The sequence below is a fragment of the Thalassophryne amazonica genome, chromosome 10 (assembly GCF_902500255.1).
Source record: "Thalassophryne amazonica chromosome 10, fThaAma1.1, whole genome shotgun sequence".
Taxonomy (NCBI): Eukaryota; Metazoa; Chordata; class Actinopteri; order Batrachoidiformes; family Batrachoididae; genus Thalassophryne; species Thalassophryne amazonica.
In genome coordinates this window covers 57,631,185-57,651,760 of record NC_047112.1, presented here as the reverse complement: position 1 = coordinate 57,651,760, position 20,576 = coordinate 57,631,185, and the positions used below count along the sequence as shown (strand labels likewise).

The 20,576-nt window shown below is 42.0% G+C and overlaps 1 protein-coding gene across 1 annotated transcript in view; it reads left to right on the top strand.

Moving 5' to 3' along the window:
• slc5a5 (solute carrier family 5 member 5) overlaps window positions 1-18,927 on the top strand; it is a 102,756-nt gene extending 83,829 nt beyond the window's left edge. Inside the window, exons 12-15 of the mRNA XM_034179171.1 lie at window positions 4,170-4,366; window positions 11,145-11,242; window positions 11,657-11,742; window positions 18,862-18,927. Of these exons, the coding sequence (XP_034035062.1) occupies window positions 4,170-4,366; window positions 11,145-11,242; window positions 11,657-11,742; window positions 18,862-18,927 (447 nt within the window). The remainder of the gene's footprint in view (window positions 1-4,169; window positions 4,367-11,144; window positions 11,243-11,656; window positions 11,743-18,861) is intronic.
• Window positions 18,928-20,576: the final 1,649 nt, after the last annotated feature.

Below are 20,576 nucleotides of genomic sequence, written 5' to 3'. Positions count from 1 at the left end.
AAGGCAGCCAGGCCCCCCAGCCATACAACAGTAATCTATTAGATAAATATGATTCAAACCACCGCAGTGCAGTGCCTTTAATACCTATGGCATGCTCTAATCTCTGTAATAAAATTTTATGATCAACAGTATCAAAAGCATCACTGAGGTCTAACAGGACAAGCACAGAGATGAGTCCACTGTCTGAGGCCATAAGAAGATCATTTGTAACCTTCACTAATGCTGTTTCTGTACTATGATGAATTCTGAATCCTGAAATCAAAGAATAATAATAAGAAAAATAAACACAACAACGAAACGAGACAGGAACTGACTCATGACTGAAGTATAAAATAAAAGATGACCAGATGACAAAACGAGCAAGGACTAATTAATTAACAGAAAGCAAAACCTGACATAACAGCATAACTGATAATACAAATGAGACAAGCAAAATTAACAAGTGATAAACTAACGATCAATAATGCAAACACAAACCCGCTGAAGAAAACTAGAGTGGAACTGAACTTATGGCCAAAGAATAAAAGAAAGTGGCAAAGCAAAAATGGAGCAAAGAATAAACACATGATGAAAATAACCAATTAATAAAACAAAGCAGGAGCAAATGGTGACAAAAAGAAAGGGGGAAAACTAGAATCAAAGCCCTGCTCAGGGTCAAAACGTGACACCATGCTCATGCCTGGTGATTATTTGCAAAATGCTGCTTGCTGCCTGCACTGTAAAATGGTGTTACATTTCACACATATCCCTGGGTGTGACGAACCAAACTGCTTTAGATCACAGCCCTCTGTGTGGCTGCAAACTCGCGCAACTGCTAAATGACGGACACCACAAAGGGCTGTGATTTGTCACTTTTCTGGTTGTACTCCTTCCTTTCCATCATATTTTAATAGTTTTTGCAGTGCGCACTCCGATTACATTTCGATTATGGATCAAATACGCAAATATGACCAACTTCACAACACAGAGTCAGAAAAACATGCTCAAATGACCCGCAATTCATGGAGGGAAATTATACGTACCATTGGTTTGGAGGTTGATGATTGTATAAAGAAGTGGAGCTTGTTGAGGGACAAATTAACCCAGAAAAGGCCACTGTTTCTGCAGTAACTTGCATAAAGACGCAACAGAGAACTTTAAAAGGGTCATACATAGGTCATTGTCATTGCATGGCCATGGACTTACGGAGCTGGAGAAGCATAAATTGGGCTTTAGGATTTTAATTTTCCACTCTCCAGCGAACGTAGAAAAAAGAGTGACTCAACTAAATGTAATCCTTTAATGCATAAAATGCATGGTGCTTATCTAAGGCAGGCATGTATTTTTTTCAAACAAACTTTGGACCTGGTCATTAAATGAGGCAGGTCCCGATTCAAGGTCAGGCATTTAATCAACAAAATACGTAAGCCTAATTGGAGCTGGGGATTCCTCATAGATTGTTCTGTGCCTCCTGACTATAACTAATCAGTTACATACATATAAAAGATTTTGTCCGTTTCATACGTATAACAGATTTTGTCCATTTTATACGTACGAGGTCTATTAGATAATAAACCGACCCTTTTATTTTATTTTTTTAACTATATGGATTTGAATGACATGCGATTACACCAATCATGCTTGAACCCTCGTGCGCATGCGTGAGTTTTTTCACGCGTGTCGGTGAAGTCATTTCCCTGTGGGCAGGCCTTGAGTGAGATGTGGTCCCGCCCTCTCGGCTGAATTCCTTTGTTTCACACGCTGCTCGAGACGGAGCGCGTTGCTTTATCAAAATTTTTTCTGGACCTGTGAGGAATATCCGAGTGGACACTATTCGAGAAATTAAGCTGTTTTCGGTGAAAAGTTTAACGGCTGATGAGAGATTATGGGGTGTTTCTGTCGGTGTAAGGACTTCCCACGGAGCAGGACATCGCGCAGCTCTTCCAGGCGCCGTCGTCGGCCTGTTTCGAGCTGAAAACATCCTAATTTAAGGCTTAATTCACCCAGGACATCGTGAGAGAACAGAGAAGATTCAGAAGAGGCCGGCATGAGGACTTTATGCGGACATTCCACTGTTTAAGGACGTTTTTTAATGAAAGATGTGTGCGCAAATTCGCCGAGTCGCTTCCGTGACGACTCGGCGAATCTGTGTGCGCCGCGACAGGAAAAACACCTCCGTGTTGAAAACCATTTGTAAAATTCAGGCGGCTTTTGATGGCTTTCAACAAGTGAGTAACTGAGAAATTGTTTAACAGCTTGGGCATGTTCCAACTTGTCCGTTAAGGTTTCCAACGGAGGTGTTTTTCCTGTCGCGACCCCCCGCGGTCGGGTCCGGCCCGACATGCGACTCTGCCCACACGTTCTTTCATTACAAAATGTCCGTTAACAATGGAATGTCCGAATAAACTCCTCATGCCGACTTCTTCTGAAAGTTCTCTGTTCTCTGACGACTTACTGGGTCAACAGAGCCTGAAATGTGGAAGTTTTCAACTTGAAACGGTGAGACACTGCCGCCTCGAAGCGCAGATCGCCATCAGGCACCGTGGGCCGTCTTTACGGCGACACTACCAGACCAAAATCTCTCATCAGCCGTTAAAATTTTTACCGAAAACCAGCTGAATTTATCGAATGGTGTCCACTCAGTTGTGCCTTACAGTTTTGAAAAAATTTTTCTCAAACAAAGCAGCAGTCTCTGAGCCATTCCTAAACAATGAAAAAAATCGACGAGAGGGTGGGCCACTCCTCACTCAAAGACTGCCCACAGGCGAATGACGTAACCGACAGGCATGAAAAACCTCTCGCATGCCCACGAGGGTTCAAGCATGTTTGATGTAATCACACGTGATTCAAATCCATATGGTTTTTGAAAAAAAATAATAAGGTCGGATACTTTTCTAATAGACCTCGTATAACGGATTTCGATTATAACGGGCAAAATTCACTGGTCCACCTGAATTCATTATATGCGAGTTTTATATCAACTGCAAATTATGTACAAACATCTAATCTCCTATGTGCATAATATTTAGCTACTTTAACATATTTCAGCATTTAGATTGCAATTGATTGTCTGAGAAACAAATTAGTTCCAATAATCTGTGAACCTCCTGAAATAGCCTCAGCCACCCTCTGGCCACCCCAAGGATAAAAGTCTAGCTCCGCTCCTGCCTTCACTGGATTCCTGCCCCTGTGAGGTCAGATTTTAAGATTTTGTGACTAACATATAAAGCCGTTCATGTACTGGTGCCTCCCTATCTGGCTGACCTAATTAAGCATTAGGTACCGTCCCGGGTTCTGCAATCTCAGAACACAAGATTACTCTATGTCCCTAAGGTTAAAAAGAAGTCAGCAGGCCACAGAGCTTACTCTTATTACACACCTGTTCTTCATTCCGCCTGCTGAGATAAAACTGATTCTCTGATAAAAGTCTGATTCTCTGGAATCATTCAAGTCCAGATTAAAGACTCATTCGGTTTCACTTTCGTGTGACTAGCATATGAACCATTTTTTCCTCTCCTTCTTTGTTTCATTAACATTGGAGCATGTCTCAGCCCCATTATATTTAAATTCTCAGCCTGTTTGATGAAACAAAGTGCTGGCTGTCGACAACCAAATTAGTAACCTCTGTGCTATTCTGTTGGTTTACTGCTGTGATTTAGTGTTTTATGTGTTGTTAGCTCTGGCTAATTGATTCTGCTGTCTTTCATCCTGTTTGAGGTGCTCCTACGATTGAAGCCAAAATTTGATGCCACCTGCTGGACCCCTGGCTGAAAGCCCAAATGCATACTTATCTATGACTCTTGCCCAAATCCATGCCGAGAGAGTTTTACAACAATATACAGTTGCACTTTTTACTTGATTTGAACTTGATTTTGTTTTGCATGTTTGATGTCTCTTTGTACTTTATTTGATCTCTGTTATTAGAATGGCCTAAGCACTGGGTTACCCCTCTAAGTCTGGTCTGCTTGAGGTTTCTTCCTTAAAAAGACCAAACCAAGTATTTCCTGACCACTGTTGCCTATGTGCTTGCTCAGGGGGTTGGTGAGGTTAGACTTTACCCATGTGAAGCGCCTTGGAGTGACTTATGTTGTAATTTGGCACTATATAAATTGAATTGAACTGAGTGTTGCAAAGCAACAGATCAACATTTTACCCACCTACTATATTCTGCTGTTTTTCTGCTCTTCCAGGGGGCTTATTGTGGAATATTGGGGAGTTTCTGTCTCTCTGTTTGGCTGGCTGTTGGTTCAACTCTTTACCCACCCAGCCCGGAGACCATGGGTATGCTGCCCAGCTCACCAGGGAACTCTGAAGACACCAACACCACGCTGAACAGCAGCCATTGCCATCACCTTGCCTCCGCTCCACCTCAACCCAATAACCAAGGGTCAGTGAGTTCACCTGGGCGCACACTGTACCAGTACTGTGTGATGATTAGAAGACATTTGTATTCAAGTGATTAAAAGGCAACATAATAAAAAGAAATTCATTCTTCCATGAGTAGTAGGGCATTCATAGACTACATGCCTCCCCCAAAGTCTAAAAGTCCTTTCCTTATCTGGGCTCTATTGACATTTTCTTTTCTTTGATTCTGGTCACTGGCCTTTGATCCTGATTACTCCACTACTCTTACTCACTCATTCATCAGTCATCTTCAAGGTCTAAAAGTCCTCTGCTTATCTGGGCTGTGTTGACATTTTCTTTTCTTTGATTCTGGTCACTGGCCTTTGATCCTGATTACTCCACTACTCTTACTCACTCATTCATCAGTCATCTTCAACCGCTTATCTGGAACTGGGGGCAACAGCTCCAGCAGGGGTACCCAAACTTCCCTTTCCTGAGCCACATTAACCACCTCTGACTGGTGGATACTGAAGTGTTCCCAGGCCAGTGTCTCTCCACCTAGTCCTGGGTATTCCCCGGGGTCTCCTCCCAGCTAGACGTGCCTGGAACACCTCCCTAGGGATCGCCCAGAGGGCATCCTTACCAGATGCCCGAACCACCTTAGCTGGCTCAACGCAAAGGACCAGTGGCTCTACTCCAAGCTCCTCACGGATGACCGAATTTCTCTTCTTATCTCTAAGGGAGACACCAGCCACCTTCCTGAGGAAACCCATTTTGGCAGCTTGTACCCATGGTCTAGCTCTTTCGGTCATGACCCAACCCTCATGACCATAGGTACAGTGGGGCCAAAAAGTATTTAGTCAGCCCCTGATTGTGCAAGTTGTCCTACTTGGGAAGATGAGAGAGGTCTGTAATGTTCAACATAGGTACACTTCAATTATGAGAGTCAAAATTAGAAAAAAAAATGCAGAAAATCACATTGTAGGATTTTTAAAGAATTTATTTGTAAATTATGGTGGAAAATAAGTATTTGGTCACCCATAAACAAGCAAGATTTCTGGCTCTCACAGACCTGTAATTTCTTTAAGAAGCTCTTCTGTCCACCTGTTACCTGTATTAATGGCACCTGTTGGAACTCGTTATCTGTATAAAAGACACCTATATACAGCAAACAGTCAGACTCAACTATGGCCAAGACCAAAAGAGCTGTCGAAGGACACCAGGAAAAAAATTGTAGATGTGCACCAGGCTGGGAAGAGTGAATCTACAATAGTCAAGCAGGTTGGAGTGAATAAATCAGCTGTGGGAGCAATTGTAAGAAAATGGAAGACATACAAGACCATTGATAATCTCCCTCGATCTGGGGCTCCACGCAAGATGTCATTTGTGTGGTCAAAATGATCATGAGAATGGTGAACAAAAATCCCAGAAGTACATGGAGGGACCTGATGAATGAACTGCAGAGAGCTGGGACCAAAGTAACAAAGGCTACACACTACGCAGAGAGGGACTCAAATCCTGCAGTCCCAGGCGTGTCCCCCTGCTTAAGCCAGTACATGTCCAGGCCCGTCTGAAGTTTGCCAGAGAGCATATGCATGATCCAGAAGAGGATTGGGAGAATATCATGTGGTCAGATGAAACCAAAATAGAATATTTTGGTAAAAACTCAACTCGTCGTTTTTGGAGGAAGAAGAATGCTGAGTTGCATTCCAAAAACACCATACCTACTGTGAAGCATGGGGGTGGAAACATCATGCTTTGGGCTGTTTTTCTGCAAAGGGGACAGGACGACTGATCTGTGTTAAGGGAAGAATGAACTGGGCCATGTATCGTGAGATTTTAAGCCAAAACCTCCTTCCATCAGTGAGAGCATTGAAGATGCAATGTGGCTGGGTCTTCCAGCGTGACAATGATTCCAAACACACCACTCAGGCCACAAAGGAGTGGCTCCGTAAAAAGCATTTCAATCTTGGAGTGGCGAAGCCAGTCTCCAGACCTCAACCCCATAGAAAATTTGTTGAGGGAGTTGAAAGTCCATGTTGCCCAGCGACAGCCCCAAAACATCACTGCTCTAGAGGAGATCTGGATGGAGGAATGGTCCAAAATACCAGCTACAGTGTGTGCAAACCTGGTGAAAACTTACAGGAAAAGTTTGACCTCTGTCATTGCCAACAAAAATTATGTTACAAAGTATTGAGTTGAATTTTTGTTATTGACCAGATACTTATTTTCCACCATAGTTTACAAATAAATTCTTTAAAAATCCTACAATGTGATTTACTGGATTTTTTTTTCTCACTTTTGCCTCTCACAGTTGAAGTGTACCTGTGTTGAAAATTACAGGCCTCTCTCATCTTTCTAAGTAGGAGAACTTGCACAATCAGGGACTGACTAAATACTTTTTGGCCCCACTGTAAAACTAGGAATGAAGATTGACCAGTAGATTGAGAGCTTCACCTTTGGGCTCAGCTTCCTTTTCATCACAACAGACCGGCAGAGCACATGCAACATCGTCCCTGCTGCACCAGTTCTCCGGCCAATCTCATGCCCCATTGTTCCCTCACTCGTGAACAAGACCCCGAGGTACTTGAACTCCTTCACTTGGGGCAAGACCTCATTCCCTACCCAGAGTAGGTAATTCATCAGTTTCCTGCTGAGAACCATGGCCTCAGATTTTGAGGTGCTGATTCTCATCCCAACTGCTTCATATTTGGCTGCGAACTGATCCAGTGAGTGCTGGAGGTCACAGGCTGATGAAGCCAACAGGACCACATCATCTGCAAAAAGCAGTGATGAGACTCTGAGCCCACCAATCTGAAGACCCTCCACCCCCTGACTACACCTCGATATCCTGTCCATGAATATCACAAACAGCATTGGTGACAAGGCGCAGCCCTGGCGGAGGCCAACCCCCACTGGAAACAAGTCTGACTTACTGCCGAGGATCTGAACACAGCTCTTGCTTTGTCAGTACAGAGATTAGATGGCCCTGAGAAGGGACCCCCTCATTCCATACTCCAGCAGCACCTCCCACAGTATCTCCCGTGGTACCCAATCATACACCTACTCCGAGTCCACAAAACACATGTAGACTGGATGCGCATACTCCCAGCCCCCACCCCCAAGATCCTTGTGAGAATGAAGAGCTGGTAGGTTGTTCCACTCCCAGATCACAATCCGCGTTTTACTCTTCAATCAAAGGTTTGACTATTGGTTGAACCCGCCTTTCCAGCACCCTGGAGTAGACTTTACCAGGGAGGCTAGGTAGTGTGATGCCCCTGTAATTAGCACACACTCTCTGGTACCCTTTTTAAATATGGGGACCACCCCCCCCAGTTTGCCACTTGTTAAGCACCAAATACATAGCAAGAATTTGCCAGAGCCATGCCCAACACAGCAAATACTGCCATCATCCGGGGAAGTGGGGAGGAAAAGAGGCATGGCCAGCTCTGTCAGAATGCTTCCGAAGTACCTCGTCCACACCTACATGATGGCATCCAAAGCGTATGTAGACAGCAGGCGGATGATACAGACTGCTGTCAAATGACCATAAAAGGTGCTGCAGACTGCCCGATCTCCAAATGTCTGGATGGCAGACCGGAGCGCTGTTTTCCTTACATGCACATGCGCGTGTGCGTGGTGCACGTGCCCTCCATGCACACGTGTGGGGCTGTAATTGTCACTCAGGTGTGTGTGTGTGTGTGTGTGTGTGTGTGTGTGTGTGTGTGTGTGTGTGTGTGTGTGTGTGTGTGTGTGTGTGTGTGTGTGTGTGCGCGCGCGCGCATAACGCTGCATGGGCATGCGCCTGCCACTGGACAGCTTCGCTCCAAAGTTTGCTGGCAGTTGGGCCATTCAGTCCCTCAGACGAAGCACCTTTCCAGGGAACTTTCTTTTTTGTTGTTTGCCCACTTCAGGAGCACAACGCAACTCTGGACACCGTGATGGTTGGATTATCACATGAAATTAATGTTTTTATTTTGGGTGAGAGGATTCTCACCGCAGGCTGCCTTCCTGTCCTGTGTTGAGGTCATAAGAGGCTGGATGACAGCTAATTATCTGTCTCTTTGTACAGGAAAAACTGAGGTCTTTGTTTTTGCCCCTGAGGAATTTGTTCTTAGAAACCTCAGTCCTCTGTCCAACTTAGTTTGTTCAGCAGACAGAAATTTGGGTGTTGTGTTTGACCATGATCTCATTGTGGACACACATGTCACCCGTCTTGTTCAGTCTTGTTTCTTCCACCTTCAGAATATTGCCCGCCTTAGTAGTATTGTGTCCAGAGCCAAGCTGGAGATGACTGTCCACGCCTTTGTTCCCTTGCACCTGGACTACTGCAACTCCTTCTTCTTTAGCCTCAGCAAGTCCTCTCTGGACCACTTACAAATGGTCCAGAATGCGGCTGCAAGGCCAGCCTACTACATCTTCCAAGAGGTCCCGCGTAACACCAATTTTGTCCTCCCTGCATTGGCATTCAGAGCTCTGCGCAGTCAGACGACACCCTGCATTAATGAACTCCTACACCCTTATGCTCCAAGCAGGTCTCTGAGGTCCACAGACCAGAACTGGCTGGTTGTGCCGAGGTCAAGGTTGAAAACCAAGGAAGACTGCACATTTGTTGCAGTAGCTCCAAAGCTATGGAATGCACTGCCATTGCATCTGCGCTTCATGGACTCTGTTGGAGCTTTTAAGGAGAAGCTCAAGACTCACCTGTACAGGATTGCTTTTACTTAGTGTTGTGTTGTTGCTTTTTTTTTTGTTTGTTTGTTTATTCTTTGTGTGTTTGTTTTAATGTTACTGTGAATACTTTGCGATTGTTTCTTGAAAGGTGCTATATAAATAAACTTACTTACTTCACCCGAGTGTTCAGAACATGCGGCCTCAGATCAGATGATACGATCACAAAATCAATCAGTAACCTTTGGCCTAGGGTGCTCTGGTACCATGTACACTTATGAGCATCCTTACTTTCGATGATGGTGTTCGTTATGGACAGTCCATGACTAGCACAGAAGTCAAATAACAAACGGCCACTCAGGTTTAGATCAGGGAGGCCGTTCCTCCCATTCACACCTCTCCAGGTGTCTCGGTCATTGCCCACGTGTGTGTTGAAGTCCCCCAGCAACACAATGGAGTCCCCCACCAACGTCCTATACAGGACTCCAAGAAAGCTGAGTACTGTGAACTGCTGTTTGGTGCATACGCACAAACAACAATTAGAGGTACAATACAAATAATGAATGGTTTCCATTTCTACAATGGTAAAAATATCTTTCAACAAATGCAAATTTTCTTGCCATTGCACTTATTAATATTAATTGCTTGCATACGAGGTCTGTCCGAAAAGTAATGGACCTTTTTATTTTTTTCAAAAACTATATGGATTTGAATCACGTGTGATTACATCAGCCAAGCTTGAACCTTCGTGCGCATGCGTGAGTTTTTTCACGCCTGTCAGTTGCGTCATTCACCTGTGGGCAGGCTTTGAGTGAGCACTGGTCCACCCCCCTCGTCGGATTTTTATTGTCAGGGAAATGGCAGAGCGACTGCCACTTTGTTCCATGAAATTTTTTTTCAGAAACTGTTAGAGACAGCCAGTTGGAAACCATTCGAAAGATTCAGATGGCTTTCGGTGAAGATTCTGTCGGCTTCACACAGATTAAGGAGTGTTAAAACCTTTTTAAAGACGGCCCACAGCGGCGAAGGGCGCGCAGCGCACCGAGCGGCCATCGACAGGCTGGAACGACCAGATCATTTCCAAACTGAACGCTGTGTTGATCCGGGACATCGCGTGACTACCACAGAAATGGCAAGAGAGCTGGACATAGCACTTTTGTGGCACATTCCACTGTTACAGGAGATTTTGTAATGAAAGACGTGCTGAGAAATTCACGCGTTGGGACGGAGCCGCTCATGGCGCGCAACAAAAAACACCTCCGTGTTGGAAGTCTCACAGGACATGTTGTGGCATGTCCAGCTGTTACACAATTTCTCGGATACTCACTCGACTGAAAAGCCATCGAAAGCCATCTGAATCTTACGAATGGTTTCCAACACAGAGGTGTTTTTTAGTTGCGCGCTATGAGCGGCTCTGTGCCTACATGCGAATTCCTCCGCACATCTTTCATTACAAAATCTCCTGTAACAGTGGAATGTGGCACAAAAGTGCTATGTCCAGCTCTCTTGCCATTTCTGTGGTAGTCACGCAATGTCCCGGATCAACACAGCATTCAGTTTGGAAATGATCTGGTCGTTCCAGCCTGTCGATGGCCGCTCGGTGTGCTGCGTGCCCTTCGCCGCTGTGGGCTGTCTTTAAAAAGGTTTTAACAGTCCATAATCCGTGTGACGCTGACAGAATCTTCACCAAAAGCCATCTGAATCTTTCGAATGGTTTCCAACTGGCTGTCTCTAACAGTTTCTGAAAAACATTTCATGGAGCAAAGCGGCAGTCGCTCTGCCATTTCCCTGACAATAAAAATCCGACGAGGGGGCTGGACCAGTGCTCACTCAAAGCCTGCCCACAGGCGAATGACGCAACTGACAGGTGTGGAAAAACTCACGCATGCGCACGAAGGTTCAAGCTTGGCTGATGAAATCACATGTGATTCAAATTCATATAGTTTTTGAAAAAAATTAAAAGGTCTGTTACTTTTCGGACAGACCTCGTATGATTTTTTAAAGTGTCGAGAATGTATGGATGATTGTAAATATTACAAAAAGAACTTGTTTCTGAATAAGTTGATAAATGTTCAGATGTTCAAATATCAAGCTCATAAAGATTTTTTTTAAATAAAATGGAATAATACCTCTGTCTCTTCCAAAACTAGGGGCCTGTATAATTTTTACTCCATATCCTACCTGTACTTTGGTGCCTTGGCGACAGGTTCGGCTGTGATAATCGGGCTGATCGTGAGCTATGCAACAGGCAAGTAGATAAACACAATACATTTTAAAGCAGTGGTATAAAACTCAAATTGTGTGTGGTAATCCTCTCAGGATTACTATCATATCAACAACTTAAAAACAAAAATAAAAAACTGAATAATGCATGTTCTGTCATATTCTGTAAGACTGAATGATCTGATTTCTGTAAGATTGTTGGTCTACATTTCATCATGACTGGCATAAAACTTTAACTTTAAATGTTTTCTGTTGTTTCCTGATTAATTTTAATATGTATTGTGAATTTTACAAATCACACCTATTCCCTAATAGGACTTGGACCATAAGCGTAAGTATTGTTCAAATGTGTTATGTATTTTTGAGTTTATTTTTGAGACAGGGGTGGTGAATTGTATTTCCTTGCATTAAAAAGTTATTTATTTCTCTGTGCACACAGGACCAACAAAAAGGAATCATATTAAACCTGGATTGTTGTGGTGGGATCTGAAGAAAAACAAAGAAGTCCTCTCACCAAAGTGCAGAGTAAGTACCTTGTCACAACCTTAAAAGGACCACAACAAAGGACAGGATGCTGCCATCCGTCCACTTCACTTGTCCATGATAATGGAACCAATGCAGAATTCAAGTCAAGTCTGAGAGCATCCACGATACCACAGAACTGCCTTGGGTCCTGAATGGCAACTACCGAAAATTCAGTCTTGACATAATAATTACTTTTGGAAGATGGTTTCATCATTTGAGGAAACTGGATAATCCAAATAGTTTTCACCATCTCCAGCTTCACAGTAATTTTTGACATCAAATCCGAACGCTATGGATGAATACTGCAGTGCAAAGAGGAGACAGAGACAGAATACGGAGCGGTTATGGTCTTCTTCTACACAGCACCACCTGTTGTCCTGCGTTACATATAGACACTCTTCCTGTGTGGTTCTGAGACTTGGATGCTAGCCAGTGACCAACTGGATTTTATTGTTACCAGGTACCATCAAAGAACCACTGGAATGACTTTGTGTCAAAACAAACAGACAGGAAGACTGAGATAAAGAGCATTATTTGCATTGTAACACTCAGCTTTGACTTTTTGACCATGTGTTTAAGTCTCAACCTTCACCCCACAAAAAAGAAGCTACTTGGAAGAGAAAAAGTTGTAGTTCCTTGAATGGCCGGTTGAGGCGGACTCCAGAGGGGAGCAGATTCCATAGAAGCACATGTTAAAATGTCCAACTTTAGAGCAGAAAGGCGTGTTTACAGCCTTTACTGTTACAGTTGATCAAGGATCTGACTGATAGGACCCAAAATGCAGAGTAAGGACAGGTTAAATAGGGAATAACAAGATTTATTTACACAGAGAATGAGATTATGGTACAAGGAACCAAATATATTTGCATGATGAATGAAGGCCAGAAGGAGGAGCTGAGGAACCACAGCACTGGAGGACTAGGACACTAGGGGGGTGGAGTTGCAACCAGCTGCAGACTACAAGGAACAAGAGAGCCACAATTAGATAACAGAAAGGGTGGAGACACAAAAAATCCACAAAGCAGCGATAATGATAATCCAGGCAGATAGAATCCAGAGGGGAGGAAAAACTCTTTCTGCAAAAACATCCATTAACTCTTTGGGGCCAACGCCGTCGTATACGATGGCTAAGACCAAGCTTTACTAAATTATAAATAACTTTTGAATGATATGAGATAGAAACTTACTTTTTTTTTTTGCTGAAAAGCTAGCTCCGCGGACTTTTGAGCCAGCCATCAGCCATCTTCATACTCCTCATAGAAGCTGTGTGATGACGTGCGCAATGTGAGTGTCCAATCAGAATTGGTTCATGGTTTTCCAAAATCCAATCGTAGGGCAGATTTACCTCACGTGAAAAGCCAAAGATCGTTTTCAGGAGTAATATGTTACTAGTTGGCCCGTTTGAATACCCCCCTGGGTACATACTCAGTGCACCCTGCACCATTACGCACAGCGATCAGTGAAAGCAGGAGCAGACGGAGAGCCTCTGATGACAATCTCACGTGCTCAAACAAAGAGTGTGTAACTATCAGGATTGCTCCACTAGTTTGCATGTGAATGTTACTGGATAACTCTGTTGCTTTCTCTGCGTAAAGGACTGTTTACCATATTAGGGTGATTCTTTAACAGCGGGCACTATTGGCCTTGTAAATGTAATTTCCACCACATCATTGCCTTACAATATAAAGCGCCTTGGGGCAACTGTTTGTTGTGATTTGGCGCTATATACATGTGCTCTGATGTCACTGTTTATCTCCATAGAAACTACCCAAACAATTTTTCATACAAACTGTTTAAAGGGACATTACAGTGTTGTGGTGGAAATTATGGCAATAGTGTGGGACAACTACATTTTATTTAAAAAAATCACAACAGTTGTATGACATTGAATACCCCAATTATGTTTTGATTATTTTACTGATATTTTATTCAGAGATATTTTAAAACATTAGAAAAAACATTTCTTTACCATTCATTTTAATCATTGAAGATCAAAAGTCTCGGTGTGGGACAAGCACAAAACGGTAATATTTGCATATAATGATGCTGAAAAAAGGTGAAAAAGTCATCATAGACTACTAGAACAAATTTCTTAACACACTTTCATTGTAAGATAACTATAAAAGTGTGAAATTTCCCCTTTTTTCTGTTTTTCATACAATATGATCAAAGGACATAATAAGTGCCCGTAGTCTAAGAATCAAACAAAACGCATAGACCATTTTGTATATATTGTTCAAACTGTGCATTTGTGTTTATTGTTTGAACCTTTTTGTTGTACAGCCTTTCAGACAAGACCTCAAATTACCTTTATAAAGTGTCAAAACAGTTGTTTATTATAATTTGCTGTGTTTTGAATAAATGTGTGTGGAAAATTATTTTTCGCTTTATTTTTGATTTTTTGATTGTAAACCTTTATTACACTTATAAAACACAACAAAAACAGCAAATGTAACCCCATAGCAACTGTACAGGGGCTGATTTCTATTTTCATAACTCATTATTTTAAGATGTTTCAACCCATAAAGATTTGCATGATTAGGGATGAGGTCGCTTTGAGTGACAGCTCATGTGTGCTGCTGAGCCGAGCTCAAACTCAGAGCACCGGTAGCACAGAGGCCATTAGCCATGGCTGCTACTCTTGTGGAGGACTGTGTCTGTCCATTGTGGACATTTTATCACAAATATCTGCAGTAATCCCTGCAACCTCATCTTGGATAAGATGTGTGCGTGTGTGTGTGTGTGTGTGTGTGTGTGTGTGTGTGTGTGTGTGTGTGTGTGTGTGTGTGTGTGTGTGTGTGTGTGTGTGTGTGTGTGTGTGTGTGTGTGTGTGTGTGTGTATATCTGCAGTAACAGAGCTTGTTGTGTGGTTAATTGTCCAAGCAGATCATTTAAGACGTCTGTGCTCCAGTATGTCCCTCAAGTGAAATTTATGTGCTATTTAATTTTGATTAGAATAGATTAGAGATTAGATAGAATTTTATTAATCCCTTGGGAAGACTCCCTCAGGGAAATTGAGGTTCCAGCAACATTGTACAGTGGCACACAGGTTAAGAAGCACACAAAGCATCAAGAGTGAAATAAAAAAAAAAAACAGTTTGCAGATATAACTATAAATACCAGACATGCTAATTGCTACGGGTTTACTTACTACGGCTGTTTCTCTCCTTCCCGTCCTCTGTCTTCCTGTTATTCCTCCTCCCTCTGAGTGAGGAGTTGTACAGTCTGATGGCCTGAGAGACAAAGGACTTTTTCAGTGTGTTGGTCTTGCACTTGAGAAGGAGCAGTCTGTGGCTGAAGATGTTAAAGGTGTTAACAGCAGCTAACAATAGATTGATGTTAGGTCCAGTCAATCCAGGATTACTGAGAAACTAAGCCGTTGTCGCCGACTGAACGGTCCCCTCTAAAAATTGGTCCACCCTGCCTTCACTGCGCATGCATCATTTTGGAGCATCAGCAGCATCATCTGAGCATCAGCAGTGATTCACTGATGAGCACCTCGTTTTTGCTTAAAACTGCACTCCAGTCATCATCTGTCTCAGCGACAGATATCTGAAGCTTTTGTACAACAATCATTTTCATATAAATTCAGCATTATTTCATAATGAATGACAGGGGACTGATCAGAGCATGACACCAGCGCGTCCGAGTCTGATGTGCTGCTGTGCCTACATCATTTTGGAGCTTCAGTAACGATTCACCGATTAGCACGTTGTTTCTGCTTAAAACTCACTTTAGAATGATTTAAGAGGTTCTAATTTGTCATCTGATGGTTAATAATCACATTATTCCCTTTGATCGCTTTTGGTGTAGAGAGTTAGATTCACTCTCAGATGCATGTGCAGTGAAGGCAGGGCGGACCAATTTTTAGAGGGTGGCAACACCCAGAGCAGCACTTTTTGATCTCAAAAATGGCTCTTCCGGTTCTCTTTAGAAACCTATGTGTGATGTCAGGAAAGGATTGTCCAGTGTATATATACTGTACAGCCTCAGTGTTGAGGACCCCAATGTCTGGAGAAGGCCAAGATGATGCCCATACTTCAACTGGATGTGGAAGATAGATCATGTTTGAAAGATGGGGATGGATTGGTTATCTGGGTGTGTGTTGCCAGGTTCTTTAGTGTGGTGGACGTGGTGACGAGTGGCACCAGACACATACTCCCAGACCTGACCTGACTAGGCAGGGATAGAGCTACACAGTCAATATTGCAAAAATCACCAGTGTTAAATTAACATTGACAGTGTTGGGGTTTGACCGATGGGGTTTTTCAGTAATTATTGTATGGCTTTTGCCTTACAATATAAAGCGCCTTGGGGCAACTGTTTGTTGTGATTTGGCGCTATATAAATAAAATTGAATTGATTTGTTAAATTCAGACTGCCAGTGTATTATGTTCCAGAAGATTCAGAGAATCTGGAGAACTTTTTACATGTAAGCGGCTAGGCTGAAAACCAACACTGAATGCCCATGACCTTCGATCCCTCAGGTGGCACTGCATTAAAAACTGTGTAAAGGATCTTACCGCTTGAGTTCAGGAACACTTCAGGAAACCATTGTCAGTTAACACAGTTTGTCGCTACATCTACAAGTACAAGTTAAAACTCTACCATGCAAAGCGAAAGCCATACATCAACAACATCCAGAAACACTGCCGCCTTCTTTGGGCCTGAGCTCATTTGAAATGGACGGACACAAAGTGGAAAAGTGTGCTGTGGTCTGATGAGTCCACATTTCAAATTGTTTTTGGAAATCATGGACGTTGTGTCCTCTGGAAAAAGAGGAAAAAGACCATCCAGATTGTTACCAGCACAAAGTTCAATAGCCAGCATCTGTGATGGTATGGGGGTGTGTTAGTGCCCATGGCATGGGCAACTTACACATCTGTGATGGCACCATCAATGCTGAAAGGTACATCCAGGTTTTGGAGCAACACATGCTGCCATCCAAGCAACATCTTTTTCAGGGACGTCCCTACTTATTTTAGCAAGACAATGCCAAGCCACATTCTGCATGTGTGACAACAGCATGGCTTTGTAGTAAAAGAGTGCAGGTACTAGACTGTCCTGCCTGCATCCAGACCTGTCGCCCACTGAAAATGTGTGGCACATTATGGAGCTCAAAATACGACAACGGAGACCCCGGACTGTTGAACAACTGAAGTCGTACATCAAGCAAGAATGGGAAAGAATTCCACCTACAAAGCTTCAACAATTAGTGTCCTCAGTTCAGCCGTGGTCACAACCTGCCGTACTTGCACGTGCGTGCAGTTTACTTGCAAAAACGTGGGCTAAATTTGGAGATCCGTACTTCGTAAGTACTGCCTCAGTACGAATTTAGGAGCACGCAGACACACACACACACACACATACACACTGCATTATTGTCATCTCTCTTTATCGTTACGCTCCTAGAGATGTGCGTTGAATGTACTCCCTCCCTCCTCTTGCTACTGCCTCCGTACGTTTTCACAAAAACGTAGTGGCCGTGGCATCCGCAGAAAACGTACAGCGAAAAAAAAAAACGCACAGTGGGTTGTGACCGGGGCTTTCCCAAACGCTTATTGAGTGTTGTTAGAAGGAAAGGTGATGTAACACAGTGGTCCCAGGTTTTTTGAAACATGTTGCAGGCATCCATTTCAAAATCCATTTCAAAAATATAATGCACTAAGTGCATTATATGTGGAAATAAGCCTAGAAATTTAAGCAGTAAATTATTGCTGAATGGTACTGGTATTGAAATTGAAATTGTATCGCAAACTAAATTTCTTGGAGTTTTTGTTGATGACAAGCTTAGTTGGAAAACTCATATAAAACATATTGAGTCCAAAATATCAAAAGTTATTGCTATCTTGTACAAAGTACAATACTTTCTCCCCCAACATCTGTTGGTTTCATTGTATCACTCATTACTTGTCCCTTATATGACTTACTGCATTGAAGTTTGGGGAAATACATATTAAAAAAATACTAATCCAATATTTGTTACAAAAAAAAGCTATAAGAGTGATAAGTAAAAAACCATATCATGAACCAACAAATTCACTGTTTGTTCGTCTTCAGTTTTGGAAATTTTATGACTTGGTTGATTATTTTACAATACAGATCATGTATAAAGTTAAAAATGGACTCTTGCCTCATCATGTCCAGGAGCTGTTTAAAATGAGAGAGTCCAGTTATAATTTGCGTGAATCTTTGGTGTTTGATAGAAGAAAGATGCGAACTACTGCTAAAAGTCATTGCATTTCCGTAAAGGGTGTTAGAGTGTGTGTGGAATGACTGTTTGGATTGTATTAAAGTATCCAGTACACTGGCTTGTTTTAAAAGACTGTATAAAAATAATATATTAACTTGTTATAGTTTGCGTAATTAAGTAAATTGACTGTGTGGCTATTTTTTTTGTTTGTTTGTCTGTTGTATTACTTTGTTTCACTGCGTTACATTGCTGATTGGTAATTGTTTTTTGTGTTTATTTTTGTTTGTACACAGAAATTGATGTACGGGGTGGGCGTTTATAAGCTTTTGCTTCTGCCCACACCCTTTCAGCCACACTGAATTGGTAAATTGTTTGAGTTTTGTTCTATACGTTTTAATTTTTTTTCTCTTGACTTTTGTAAATGAGAGATTTTGCTTGTGCGTGCATGCTGAATAAAATTCATTCATTCATTCATTCAAAAATGCGAAAATATCTGCACAAAAATAAAGTTTATCAGTTTGAACATTAAATATCTTGTCTTTGTGGTGTATTCAATTGAATATAGGTTGAAGAGGTTTTTCAAATCATTGTATTCTGTTTTATTTACATTTTACTCAACGTCCCAACTTCATTGGAATTGGGGTTGTTATACGGTTGAAGATCCTGTAGCACTCTAACAGATGTATGCATTCCAGTAAGGGCCCCATTGGATTATTATTACAGAGTGTAATAACAAAACTGATCACAACCCCAGTGCAAGCTTTACTGTGCTTTCAATTGTGTTCACAGCTCTCTTTATCTCCATCTACAGAAGATAAAATGTGACAAAGAAATCAAGTCCTTGACAAATATACAGCAGGCTGAGAATTTAATTTTAAAAATACAGTTTTAATGTTTTCTGACCAGAATCTTGATTTGTTTTTCAGGAAGCCAACAAGACAGAAAAGCCTCACCTGATGCCCCTGATGGCCATGCACAAAAATGACAAATGAAAGCATTGGAAACAACAAAGCGCCATTCAACACGAATATGTCAGACAAATAACATTCATTTTTCAAAAAGTAATATTTAAAAAGACCTGTACCCTGTACTGTTGAGTCTACAGTAATAGTCATTTATATTCATAATGTTTTCATTATGGCAAATGTAGCAGTCGTATCCTCCAAAGTATAAGTTGCACTTTTTTCTGTCTTATCACCTCTTTAATTTGGGATTTTGATTGTTGTAGTGTACTTTCTACTATTAGCATTTGTTCTTTTATTATTAGTTTATTTTGTTTAGTGTTAGTCAGAAAATGCTTCTTTTTTTTTCTTCCCTACCATTTTTGTGTCTCTGATTGTTTGGTTATGAAGGTCTTGTGTTCAGAAATAGCAATAAACTTGTGTGTGGTTTGAATCCCTGACGAGGTGAAAGACTCATTCATCAGAGAAGTCATTCTGGTATGTCTTCATATCTCTGCTGCACACCTGCATTGCAAGCAGTGTGTATGAGTGCACAAGAGACAGTGAGACAGTCATTCAATGCTGAACATAGCCTCCATGCTTCCTCTTTACCGGTTGACATTTTTCACAATAAGGTTGTCGGGGGATACTGAAGCAAAGATTTGAGCTGCTGCAATACCACCCAGTCTACCTTTCACTTTCACTTATGCAGCAGCAAACATAGATAAATTCTTCTTTGAAGCTATCCTCATTAATGAGCTATCCTCATTATTTTGTGTTAACCTGTGAAGAGACCATAAAAAGTTCTTGTCACACTTTTTCAAAACCCCACAGTGACCCTGTAATCATCTTGTTTTGTCTGACCAGCAAACAATTTCCAAATTGGAGTGATGAGGTAAAGCTTCCCATAGAAAGAAGGCAGTAATGGCTATGGCAATCTGACATTTGACCCCAATGACCTTCACCTTTACCCAAATGATTAACCTCTGGCTGACCTGGCCTGGACAGTTATGGAATACTAGCACATTCCCCATGGGGATCCACGGGCTCTAGATTGGGTAGTGTTTATAAAACAAGTAGCTGGCATTTTTCAAGGGTGTTAATAAATTATGCTAAGTTTCGACAATGACTTAGAATGGGGTGGGAGTCCAGAATGTTTTTAGAACCTTAGACCTCAACAGCTTTTAGAGGAAGAACTCAACCCTTTTATTTCCTGTTAATTATGTAATTTTTTTAATGTTAATTTACTGTCAATGCATTTAGAAATTTAGGTTCTTGTTGTCATATATACACTATTATTATCAGTATTATTATCTATATATTAAAAGCCAAATGACGTCTGTGTACGTGTATGCGTGCGTGTGTGACGTGTATGGCTTTGATCACGAACGAACTGGGGAGAGCTGACGTTTGCCGTTTGGTGCTTATGTATTCTGAGCCAAGGATGAGCACTGTGAAAGCAGAAAGTTGATAGGACGAATATTTCTGGAGAAATTAGGGATGTTAGGTAATAACAGTGAACAATGGACATTAATAATTAAATTCTGAACTCACATGGTAAATTATATATATACGAGGGTAGGCTGAAAAGTTCTAAGGCTGACTATGATGCAGTTGTTGAATTGAACAAATTCAGGGTTATTTTTCTACATAGTCTCCATGTAACTCCACACACTTCTTCCAGCGGTGCTTGAGTGCTT